This window comes from Vitis vinifera, chromosome 14 (genome assembly GCF_030704535.1).
Source record: "Vitis vinifera cultivar Pinot Noir 40024 chromosome 14, ASM3070453v1".
In the NCBI taxonomy this organism is placed as follows: Eukaryota; Viridiplantae; Streptophyta; class Magnoliopsida; order Vitales; family Vitaceae; genus Vitis; species Vitis vinifera.
Window position 1 is genome coordinate 8,176,149 of NC_081818.1, and position 13,234 is coordinate 8,189,382.

The following is a 13,234-nucleotide window of genomic DNA, read 5'->3' on the forward strand; positions in this document are numbered from 1 at the left end:
GTATTCACAAGTTAAATCTTTTAATAAAAAAAATAAAGTTAATTGTTTCAATTGAAATTTGGGTAAATGTTTCTAGAGTATGTTTTTCTTCATTTTTTGTCTTATTGGATCTTAATTTTAGAATAATTAGAACTCTCTAAAAAATAAAATCCATATTTTTTTTAATATAAATTACCATTCTAGAGCTAAATGCATTTCCTTATTTTATAATTCAATGTCCAATAATATGCATAGGAATTGGACAATATAGTTTTTTGTTTTATAATCCAATATCTATAATAATTGGAAACTATAGTTCCTTATTTTATAATCCAATGTCTATAGAAATTAGAGATTCTTATTTATGCTATAAATTTAGTATTTTTACACATTCTTTTAATTTGTCTTATTTTGTTTCTTTTAAATATTATCTTTAACCAATATTCACAACTTAAATCTTATAATAGGAAAAGTAAAGTTCCTTATTTTAATTTAAATTGAGGTAAGTGTTTTTCAAGATTTTTTTTTTTTTTTTTTTCATTTTTAGTTTAGTTGGATCTTCACTTTGGGATAACTAGAATTTTCTCATAATTTTTGTTTGTTTGTTTTTTTTAAATACCAACCACTATTCTAAAATGAATTAAAAATAACCACATTTAACAATTCGAGAATGAAATATCAAGTATATTTGAGAGATCAAAAACAATTTTTATTCTTACTAAGATATTTGTCTTTTTATTTGCTCATGGTTCTTGTTATTATGACTTTGTATTACATTCCAGAAACATATAGTTTTTCCTTGTGTAAATAAATTAATAAAATTAAAGGAAATTGACAAGGAAAACATAAAAATAAAAAGTATGTTTGAATAAATAATCCAATTTTTTTTTTTTTAATATTCATCTACTTTTCATAAAATTAGGACAAGTAAAAGTTACATTTTGTTGTCCCTAAATTGCAATGAATTTAAATTAACAATAGATAACGGGTTTAAATAAAATTTGGTACATATCATTGCTAAGGTGACATTTATTTTGCCTAACTTAGAAAAATTGATTTTAAAAAGAATTTTACCATCTAAGATTTTTGGAATGGAAAAATGTAACATTATTTATATTTCATCTCAGTCCTTTTTCCTTTCTATTTATATTTCAACCCAATCATTTTTTTTCCTTTTTTATGTCTAGTTTGATTATTTGACTTTGAATCTCTTCTTAGTTTCATACAAGGATTTTAAAAGAATAAATTCACATATTTAATTTTTTTTATTGGATTTGTTTTCATATTACCTAATCTACGTCGCATGTGAACACTTCCTAACATATATATATATATATATATATATATATACACATATGTATGGAAGAGTAAGATGACTGTTTCAAAGAATCATTTTTATAAAAATGACTATTTAGAAGAGTTAAGGAGCAAGTCTTTGAGGGGAAATAAAATCAATAGTAAAAGAATAGGATGACGTTTCGAAAGAATCATCTTTATAAAGATGACTATTTAAAAGAGTTATGGTCTCTTTCCCAAAGTAGATATTTAATTTGAGAACGAGTGGGAAAATAAAATTAATAGCAATTTGCCTTTTAATATTTACATAAAAGGGAAAGGATAGGATGATTTTTTCAAAGAATTGACTTCACAAAATAGATATTTAAATTGCAAAGTCATTATTTATCATATTAATTAAAGATAATGAATTTTTTTTAAAAAAAGTCATTGAAACAACTGTCATTATCTCCTTTTTTGTTGTAGTGACTTTGGATTTACTATTAGATACATAATTAACAAATCAAAGGATTGAGTGCAATTAATTACAATAGATTTTTTTGTAGATATTAGAATGTTGATAGAGGCTGGACAAAAAGGAGGTAACTAGGATTAAGGCATAATGGAGTATTCCACAGTGAAGGCCAAGAACAGGGAAGAAAAAATGAGTCAGCTGCAGGTGTTAACCTGCTCTGATACCATGAGGGAAAATAAGAAGGGGAATAATTGGTATATATTTTTCTCTATCTACTGATGGAATGAAAAAGCATCCTAGCCTCCTACGAGGGTCTAACCTTGTGATTCTCCACTGTATCATATCAGGGTGATCCATGGCTTGGTAGTCTTTTCCCTAAAACCTCTTCATATTGGCTCGTAACCGATTCAAAATTCACGAAATTCATATAGATCGTTCAATGAAGTCCCCTAATCAAGTTCAAGGTAGCCTTTGGTTATTCTGAAAATAGATTTTTTTTTTTTGTTTTTTGTAGGTATTAGAATGTTCATAGGGGCTGGACAAAAAGGAGGTAACTAGGATTAAGGCATAATGGAGTATTCCACAATGAAGGCCAAGAACAGGGAAGAAAAAATGAGTCAGCTGCAGGTGTTAACCTGCTCTGATACCATGAGGGAAAATAAGAGGGAATAATTGGTATATATTTTTCTCTATCTATTGATAGAATGAAAAAGCACCCTCCTACCAGGGTCTAACTTTGTGATTTTCCACTGTATCATATCAGGGTGATCTGAACAAATAACCTTGTTTTAACAATTAGTCATCCATGGCTTGGTAGTCTTTTCCCTAAAACCTCTTCATATTAGCTCGTAACCGATTCAAAATTCACGAAATTCATATAGATCGTTCAATGAAGTCCCCTAATCAAGTTCAAGGTAGTCTTTGGTTATTCTGGAAATATGACTAATCTACTTCAGTACAAAATGTTGAAGTTACAGAAGAAACAAGCCATGCATAAATCACCCACACCCCTCTTCCAAATTAACAAGCCATGCACAAATCAAATTCCCATACATCAATATTATTTTACATGTCTTTTTAACAGACTGAATTCATTAAGACAGAAGAGTACATAACTCAGAGGTGAATCCTACACAGCCACTTCTACAGAACCCCAAAGATGTAAAAGGTCAGGAACAGACACCCAAGCACAAATGCAGAGGTTGAAAGCTCTGAGGAACTGGGTAGCACCAAATAAATGCCAGAAGTAAATGCTATCACCATTCCTAGGATGGAAACGTATGTGAGTATGGCTGAAAATTTTATGAAACGTAGAAGCAGATGATAGCTTCGTTCCAGTGAAGCAAAAAAGTGGAGAAACACTGCTGCAGTTGAGCAATAGAAAGCTATACCATCTGACAACAAGAAGGCCTTGAAGGCTATCTTTGTTGAGAGAACTGCTTTACCTTTGTCGGGGCCTTCATCATTGTACCCACCAGGTAGAGTAAAGCCTGCTGCAAAAGTGACAGTTGCTATGAGCGTCGCGACCAATAAATGGGTGTTGGAAATGTCCTTGAGACGATGAGATCGAAGTTGCTTTTCTTTCATGATTTCTCTGTTCCTATCAAGAAGTATACTCATATTGCTAGCAGTACGAGACGCGCCATCACTGCTCTGAGTACTGGTCTCGCTAGCACTACGATATATGCCATCACTGGTCTTTTGATGTCCATTGTTATCAGTCCACATATTTGCATTTTCCTGGTATCCTTCATTGTCACCATTTTGCATATATGCATTTTCTCTAATGACCAACCGGTGTAAACTTTGTCGACCACCAGCATGCTCCAACTTCCTCATGATCCAATACTGGCAGTAATTTGAAAGGAATTAGAATGAACTTTTAAAGCAAAGCTATGGGAAAATTTTTGAATCAAGCATTGAACAAAATCCAGTGGCTAGCTCTTAAAGAGTACATCAAACACATTGAATAATATTAGCCATCCATTTCAGATACTTTTTTTTTTTTTTTTCTCTTTTTTAAGTAATCGCTTAACAGATTGAATGGCTATAATCATTCAACATGATCTTTCTGCATCAAATATCTTCAGAGAGATATGAGAAGCCTCACCATGTCTAATTAAAATTTGTCTCAAACTTTACAGTAACGTACCTTGATTATTTCTCCAATATCCATATTTGACTGGACAATGTCAATAGTCTTCAAATACTCATTGTTCATTGCCCTTTTGTCCACTCTATCGTCTGCAGCCAACATAATCACAACCCCGTAATGTCCATAAATGGCAGCTAGATGAAGTGGTGTGTTACCTTCCTTATCTGGCTCATTTATGATACTTTCCAAGTTTGGCTTCTTCAGGATATACTTAACGACTCTAGCGTTTCCATATTGAGCTGCAACATGAAGAATTGTGCGCCCTTTGTTGTCAATCAAATCATAAACATCTGGAAGACATGTGATAATCTGTTCCATTACATTAGTGTGGCCCTCTTTGGCTGCAATGTGGAGAGCACAACTGTGTTCTACATCCAATAAGCCAGCAACAGATTTGTCATACTTCAGTAACTTCTCAGTTGCTTCGAGGTGACCCAAGTGGGCAGCATAGTGAAGAGGGGTCCACCCAAATTCATCTGCCTTTTTTATCACATCCTTCTTCATTTCAAATAGTACTTCCAAAATATCTATACATTGGGAGAAGAAGGTTAGAAATCTTAAAAAGAAGTGGAAGAATCTACTTAAATAGCATTTCATACCTCACCAAAAATCTGTCAAGAGAAATGGAAAAGGCGACCAAAACACCCTTTCCCCTATATTTTAAGCATAAAAATGTCCTCAATAATGATCCCCTTCATTTCCAAAAAAAAAGGAAAATCCTCATACATCTTGATAAATAAACACATGGCTTAATCAGTTGTATGGTTTGAAGGTCCTTTCTTTTTTCTTATATAGGAATGGGTGTTCAAATAGGGTGAGAATGGAGAGAACTCTCCACTCATAAGCTTTTTGCAGTAAAAAGGAAAAAGGAAAAAATCCAACTTATTAGTAAACAAGAATGAAAAGGGCACAGGATCTTCTTACTTGAGCTTAATTAACTTTAAAAAGGGGACAAAAGGAGTCTTATTAAAGCAGAGGAATTTACCAATTTCATCATTCAATTGTTTTCCTTTGAAGTGTCCTCGTACCCTAAAGAAAAAGTTTGTAACCACACGGCGAAGTTTTTCTAGAGATAATTCTGGAACTTCTTGGCCTGCAGCATGATATAACAAACTAAAATCAGTGATAACCCCATAAAAATAACAAAGAAGGCCAAAAAAACAAAGGCTTGCCTTTTAGTTTGTTCATCTTGCATAAGGGATTGAAAAAAGGAAAAGGAAAGAAAGAAAATTAATGCAAAGTCTTTTCCCAAAAGTGGTCCATATTCAGAAGAAATATTTGTTGAAATAATTTTCAAAACTTCATACCAAACAAGGAAATAATGAAAGCTGATATTTTTCATCTACTTGATTTCTTTTCTTCAGTTTCTTCCTCATTTTTCTCTCCAGGCATGGTGCTAAGACTTGGGTCTTAGAAAGCATACACCCAAATGCCTGAAGACTTGGGTTTTTTTTTTCTTTTTTTTCTTTTTTTGTCACCAGAATTATCACTGGACGCCCTTTGCATGCCCAAATTAAACTTGAAAAAGTAAAACAAATTAACATTAGAAATGAAGATTTCAGATATACTCCTACTAACCAACATTGGATTGTGTTCCTGGAAACCATTCTCCTCGTAGATGCAGTCCAAGTCCATTTACAGACAGCTCGGGGGGTATGGGTTTACCCAGCTCAGGACCTACAAGTTAGGAAGAATCGAAGAAATCTTTTAAGTATACAAAAGCAAGCATGAACATAAACTTTTATGCATAGAAAGATTTTGACCTTTATGGGTACGAATCACAGCTGCATGTAAAGCGGTCATCCCTTTCGTGCCCTCACAGGAACATTCAGAACTGTTTCCTTTCAACAGTTCGTCAGCAATCTTGAAAAACCCCCTTTCCACAGCCAAATACAAGGGGGACTCTTTATGATTATTAACCAAATCCAACATCTTAGGATTTTCTTGAACCAACCGGTTCACCACCTCAAGATGACCATTCCTCACAGCCACATGCAGTGCCGTATCAGCCCTCCCATTCTTCATTTCCAGTGCTTGCTTGGCATTTTTACTTTCAAGAAAGCACTTAACCATGTCACTACAGCCAGTTCTCGAGGCAATATGCAGCGGAGTGTCGCCTTTGAAGTCAGCTCTAGTCAGAAGCTCTGGAAACTTCTCAACAAGAGCTTCAGCAAAGCCTATGCACTTGAAATTAGCAGCAATGTGAAGAGCATTGCGTTTCTGGGATGTGGCTTGGCAGGGAATACTCTGGAGGCTATGTGGCTTCTGCAAGTAGTTCTTATCCCCAGTTTTAGCAGCTATGTAAAGATCAGTATCCATGTCTTGACAATGGAAATCAGAATCCATGGGGATGCTTGCTAGGAATCTCCTTCTTTGCAGTCTACATATATATTACTAAAAGAATAGACCAGTCCACATCAAATGGGGTACAGAGCCTGCTCAAAAATAATTGCACCTCTCACCTACTGCATTAACAAAGCTCATATCATCACAAAAACTTTTTAGTACATATAAATAATTTTGTTTCATAAAGTATCATTATTATTACTTCAATATATATTAGTTTTATGAAGGGTTTATGATTGTAGACGAGTCAAAATTCATCCATTTTTGTTTTGTTTATCACCTAGTGTGGGCATTTTGGCTCTTTTACGGTGTGGCCATCGATTCAAATGCTTACACAAAGCTTCAATGAATTTTGTGGCACCTCCCGTGGAAACTTGCCACCAAAGCTCCCAATTCAGAAATGTTGTTTTTAAAATAATAACAGAATTGAGTAATTTTCTTTCTTTCTTATCTCCAACGTTTTTGCTAAATACTTTCACTTTTGGAGCTTGGTTTTATATCTGATTTCGTAAGTCCTAAGATATCTACTACCATGTACCTTGAAAGGTTGGTGTTGAATCTATTGATTAATTGTATATGTTAGGACAATGAGTCTTCATCATAAGTTAGCAATTTTGTTCCTTTTAATTTTTGTCTTAGGAATCTTTTTAAATAGTGACTTACTTTCTATTAAAAGATTCAAGGTTATTGTTCGATCAACTGGAAAGTCATATGTAAATCTAAAAAGGTTTAGTTTATGGCAAATTAGGTGTTTAAAAGGGTTAAGTGGATTGGTATATTTTTTATTGAATTAAAAATGTTTTATTTAATATTTTGAAAATGCAAGGGATGCTCGAGTGGTGGAAATAGTGCTCAAGCGTTGGGACCACTCAAACACTTATCCAACACTTAAGTGATCAAGGCACTCAAATGGTAGGTAAGTGCGCTCGAGTGCTCATCCCAAATCTACGAAAATATGATAGAATATTTTTGGATAATTCATGCAAATTGAGTTTGGAAACTTCACTATACCAATCCCCTAAAGCTTGGAGGCCTATATAAACCCATCTATAACCCTTTTAGTATGAAGTGTATTAAAACCAAATGGAAGAATAAGACAATTAAGGAGAAAGATTACATGAAGATAGGACCTTATGCTTCAACAATAAGTAGCCTTATGTATGTGATGTTGTGTCTTAGATTAGATATTTGTTTTACTGTAGGAATGATGAGTAGATAATAATCCAATCTAAGTATAAAGCATTGGACAACGGTCAAGTATTAGAACCATAAACAAAAAGCTAAAACCATGATCATTGATTCTAATTTTCATATGAAAATTTTAAAAATTTTAAAAATATAACAATAAAATAATATCGCAGGATATTTTTATTTAATTTATACATGATTAGATTTATAAAACAAATAAATATTTTTTTAGTATGAATATATAAAATCTTATATCCTAAACCTCTAAAAAATTTTATTATATATTTATTTTTATATTAAATTTGTTCTCATTAATTATTTATTATATATTATTATTTTTTATTTAAAATATCCATAAATAATTGAAATCAATAACTATAAAAAGATGAAATGGTGACAAATTTTGAAATTAAAAAGATTTCATGAAGCCTATACAATAATATAAAAAAAACATTGCACAGTGAAAAAAAAATAAAATTCATATGGTATGGTTGATTGTCACACGATAAAGTTTTTAAAAAATAAAAATTGTTATAGTTCATGGTAGGTAGGAGGACAAAAGGGTAATTTTAGAATTTTGATGAATATAACTATTTAAGTGTATATTTATAGGATTAGTTTTTGTAAGCGAGAAGTCAAGTCAAACCTCTCAAAAAAAATCTTTTTTTTTTAAGGTGCACATGATTATATGATTCTTCCTATTCAAGGCTGGGGGCCCATGCTGAAATGATATGTCAACAACCCTCCTTAAAGTAGAGTTGTAAAAGCTACTTCCCTTCTATGTCTCCGGCCGATATTTCAGTCTAGCGTGGCGGCTTTTAACGCTTCATCTACCTATCTTCTTTTACGTTGAGCGTGGAATCCACCGTCATCTCTAGCCTCAGCATATGATTTGAACTTAGGAGATACCCACACTGACTTTTCAAGTTTTGTCCAGTTGAGGAAACTTTGAAAATTATTTAGCAGAAGACTGATAATGCAACCTTCTTCATAAGATGGGTGATTTTTGAACACTACTGTACTCTAACCAAATACCATTTGTGCTTATATGTGATACAGTGGATGGAATATCTTTTCCCCTTTATTACGCAAATACTTGTTTAATAGGTAGGGAATTTTTTTAAATTAGTCCCCCATCCATGCCCATTAGAGGTTCTGAAATTCATTTGTAACATTTATGATTTTTTGGAAAATAAAAGTACCTACTCCAATAATACCAATATGAATGGTACCACCAAACTTTCGTACGTATCTATAAAGAAGGAGAAGGTGCCCAAACAATGTATCCAGAAAAAAACATTCAAGAAAATAATCCCAACTACTAGATTTCAACAAGTAGGATTTTGAGCATAAAAGAAACAAAATAAAATAAAAATAATGACGGCTTCGAATGACATCACTGACCCAACGCAGGCAGAGGAGTTAGGAGTTGCGTGGAAATTGTGAAAGGCGTAGATCACGCCACATGGAAGCAGTGGAGACATGGCCAGTAGGATAATTAATATCCATGTGGATAACAGAGTGGATCAAAACAATGCCATTCCCATCATGAATGAACACTCATTAACTTCTGCGTTTACTTGACTTTTGAGAGATTTGCAAAACATGTAGAGAGAGATATCACCGGAAGAGTTTTCTTCTCATTAATCATGTTATGACTTTTAGTAATAAAATAAGTATGCAGCTGTTTAGAAAGAAAGATCAGCATGGGTAGTAGCAACGCGCAACAAAAAGTCCCATCAGACTTCTCATCCCTGGGAATCTTACACACTCGCTAGGTAGACTAATCAAACCAGGACCCAACTGGTACAAGCTACTGTTTCAACCACTCAATATTTAAGGAATCACTTCCTAGTCACTAAGAACATAAACTAATCAAACCCAACCTGGCACAGGCTACCTTATCGACTAGTCAGTACTCAAGGGATCATTTCCTAGTCACCAAGATCGTTAATTTAGAAAATCTTACACTGAAAAATGACCTATTCATCTGCATGAGCATATGCCTTTCACATCCCACTGAATATAATCTTAACATCTGTTTCATTAGTATGATTCTCTTAAGCTATTGACTTCAATATTTACTTGGAAATGATATCAAAGGGAAAAAGATTACCGATTCAGAAAAATGTAAAGCAAGGTACAAAATACTAGATGGAGATATTTCAAAGAAAGAAATTCTTTTCCTATAGCTAAACTAATGCACACGATCAAATCTAACACTGACATTTGTTCTTGGAGCCAGACAGAAAGCCAAGTACAGATACAGAGTGTTTTCAAGATGGGATTATTTGGTGTTTTTAACTATTTGAGTTGAATGATGAAAACACATGACTTCAACAATGACAAACCAAATTGGTTAGTATCCTGCTTAATAACCGTAGTTTGCTCCATTCACCGGGCCATAGCCTCCAGTGTGGCTTGCATGTGCTGGGTTGGATGCAGGAGATGCATACATCGAACCATGAGCTGCATAAGAATTATAGCCTGGGTCAGCAGATCCACCAGTTTGGGCCTGTGCTGGTGCAGCAGCTTCAGCCATAAAATTCTGCAACACAAACAATCATTACAAGCAGACAAGTCCAATTTGATTACATAATGAAGCATTGACAAAGAATAAACAAAATTTTAATGGAAAAATCGACTTTTTTGGTTGAGTAAGATCCCAATAAAACAATAATTAAACAATTCTATATTATAAGTAAAAATCAATGATGAAGCTAAATGGAAAAGAATGAAGTCCAACTGTCTGAATTGCTGACCACACTTAACATTTCAATAATATATATCCTATAAAAAAAATTCTTTAATTCTTTAATTCTAGTAATAAAGTCGGTCCCACCATACCTACCCCCACACGCACCCAAACACCACATACAAGGAGACATCAGAAACAATGATCTAATGCTAAGCAATGTCATTATGCAAATGGAAACTGCAATATTAGCAAAGACAAACCAACAACTTGGTATCAAAAACAGGGAGGAAAAGTGCCTGTATCAGTTGCTGAGCTGCTTGGACTTGGGAAGCAGTTCCATTGATTCACGTGGCTACAAAAGACTCTTTAGGAGAAAGTTGAGGAGTTCACATGTGTATAGGAAGATGTTGGGCTTTGTGGAGCCTAGTTTTGTTTGATCCGGTTTGACGACCCGACCCGAATAATATTGCATGACCTTTTTAATGGGAGATTTATTGAGGCCTGTTGGGCCCGTTTAGCCCATTGTGGAACCACCTTTTGTAATTAGGGTTTTTTAGTATGGTAGGGTTGCCGTGCTATATATATATAGAGAATATTGTAGCCGCCAAGTTGTACTCTGTATTCTTCCCTGATAATAGTGATATCCCTGCAACTCCGTGGATGTAGGCAAATTGCCGAACCACGTAAATACTGTCTTGTGCGTGTGATTGTTTTTCTTTGACGTGTGTTTTTCCTCTAATTTTTTGTTTCTCACGGGTTGGGAATTCGGTTTAATTCCCTACAACTGGTATCAGAGCCTAGGGTTAGGTTTGAGTGGGAGCAATGGCAGAGAAAGCAGGAAAGGCGTCTGGAATAGAAAAGTTTGATGGCACAGACTTTGCGTATTGGAGGATGCAGATTGAAGATTATCTCTATGGGAGGAAATTACATCTGCCTCTTTTGGGGACAAAACCTGAGAGTATGAAGGCTGAGGAATGGGCGCTTCTTGACAGACAGGTTCTAGGAGTTATTAGGTTAACTCTGTCTAGGTCTGTTGCACACAATGTTGTAAAGGAGAAGACCACAGCAGATCTGATGAAGGCTTTGTCCGGTATGTATGAAAAGCCGTCCGCAAACAATAAGGTGCATCTGATGAAGAAATTGTTCAATTTGAAGATGGCAGAGAATGCATCAGTAGCACAACATCTGAATGAATTTAATACAATCACAAATCAATTGTCGTCTGTAGAAATTGATTTTGATGATGAGATTCGTGCTCTGATCGTCTTGGCTTCTTTGCCAAACAGTTGGGAGGCAATGAGGATGGCAGTAAGCAATTCTACGGGAAAGGAAAAACTCAAGTACAATGATATACGAGATTTAATTCTGGTTGAGGAGATTCGCCGAAGAGATGCAAGTGAAACCTCAGGATCTGGTTCTGCCTTAAACCTTGAGACAAGAGGTAGAGGTAATAACAGAAATTCAAATCAAGGTAGATCAAATTCCAGAAATTCTAATCGGAACAGAAGCAAATCTAGATCAGGCCAACAAGTACAATGCTGGAATTGTGGGAAAACAGGTCACTTTAAAAGGCAATGCAAAAGCCCTAAGAAGAAGAATGAAGATGATTCTGCTAATGCTGTAACAGAAGAGGTACAGGATGCATTACTTCTTACAGTAGACAGTCCACTTGATGATTGGGTTTTGGATTCAGGAGCTTCGTTTCATACCACTCCACACCGAGAAATCATACAGAATTATGTTGCAGGTGATTTTGGTAAGGTATATTTGGCTGATGGTTCAGCCTTGGATGTTGTGGGTCTGGGAGATGTCCGGATATCGTTGCCTAATGGGTCTGTTTGGTTACTGGAGAAGGTTCGACATATTCCTGACCTGAGGAGGAATCTGATTTCTGTTGGACAACTTGATGATGAAGGACATGCAATACTATTTGTTGGTGGTACTTGGAAGGTTACAAAGGGAGCTAGGGTATTGGCTCGTGGAAAGAAGACTGGCACTCTGTATATGACCTCATGTCCAAGAGACACAATTGCAGTTGCTGATGCAAGTACTGATACAAGCCTATGGCACCACAGACTTGGTCACATGAGTGAGAAAGGGATGAAGATGTTGCTATCAAAAGGAAAACTACCAGAATTAAAGTCCATTGATTTTGACATGTGTGAAAGTTGCATCTTAGGAAAGCAAAAAAAGGTGAGCTTCTTGAAAATCGGCAGGACACCGAAGGCTGAAAAATTGGAACTAGTACACACTGATTTGTGGGGGCCTTCTCCGGTTGCATCCCTAGGAGGTTCAAGGTACTACATCACCTTTATTGATGACTCAAACAATCACACACACAGTACACGAGATTTTAATGTGGTTCGGCCAACCATGCCTACGTCCACGGATGAGAGAGAATAATTCCACTATACAATAAAGAATATTATAGAGGATAGAACCAGATACAACTATTGGGTTCCCCAAACATCCCATGTTTCCCCACTCCTTGTATCCATACCTTACTACGAGTCCTCTCGCTCCACCAGGTACCTCCCGTTCTTCCTCACATCTCTATCCACCTCGTATAGTCTCTATAGGCCCATCTCCATCTCATAACTTTTTTCCCCTCATGACCTAGAATATTTATAGAGATATTTCCAACAACCTTCCTTATTTTATAAGGAAGTCTAATATTATAATAATATATCAACCTAAAAATATTCTATATAATATTCTTTACAAAAAGGAATCTATACTAATTAGGAATTTGGGACACTTCCTAACAATCTCCACCTTTGACCAAATTACATGAAGTTAATCTTCAATCTCTCCATGACACAAACCTTTTTGTATCATATCACCACGAAAGAGCAATCGACTCCACCTTCAATGAAAATTCCTTTTGTTTTCATCTTGTGTACTTTGTGATCTTTTACTCTTCCAGAAATCTTCAACCCAAGCTCTGATACCAATTGTTGTGTCAAAAGGAAAACTACCAGAATTGAAGTCCATTGATTTTGACATGTGTGAAAGTTGCATCTTAGGAAAGCAAAAAAAGGTGAGCTTCTTGAAAATCGGCAGGACACCGAAGGCTGAAAAATTGGAACTAGTACACACTGATTTGTGGGGGCCTTCT

At 35.0% G+C, this 13,234-nt stretch overlaps 1 protein-coding gene across 1 annotated transcript; it reads right to left on the minus strand.

Moving 5' to 3' along the window:
* Positions 1-2,719: 2,719 nt before the first annotated feature.
* LOC104881479 (protein ACCELERATED CELL DEATH 6) lies at positions 2,720-6,218 on the minus strand. The gene is made up of 5 exons (XM_010661850.3): positions 5,648-6,218; positions 5,463-5,561; positions 4,870-4,977; positions 3,882-4,411; positions 2,720-3,577 (listed from the first exon to the last, which is right to left on the minus strand). The coding sequence occupies exons 1-5, from the start codon at positions 6,201-6,203 to the stop codon at positions 2,873-2,875; spliced, it is 1,998 nt and encodes a 665-aa protein (XP_010660152.3). The 5' UTR covers positions 6,204-6,218; the 3' UTR covers positions 2,720-2,872.
* Positions 6,219-13,234: the final 7,016 nt, after the last annotated feature.

Bases quoted from the DNA above. Each gene is read 5' to 3' on its own strand.
- LOC104881479 (XM_010661850.3), bottom strand. From the start codon at position 6,203: ATGGATACTGATCTTTACATAGCTGCTAAAACTGGGGATAAGAACTAC. The intron at 5,562-5,647 runs GTCAAAATCTTT...CCTAACTTGTAG, and splicing joins TGTGATTCGTACCCATAAAG to GTCCTGAGCTGGGTAAACCC. The intron at 3,578-3,881 runs GTACGTTACTGT...AATTACTGCCAG, and splicing joins ATATTGGAGAAATAATCAAG to TATTGGATCATGAGGAAGTT.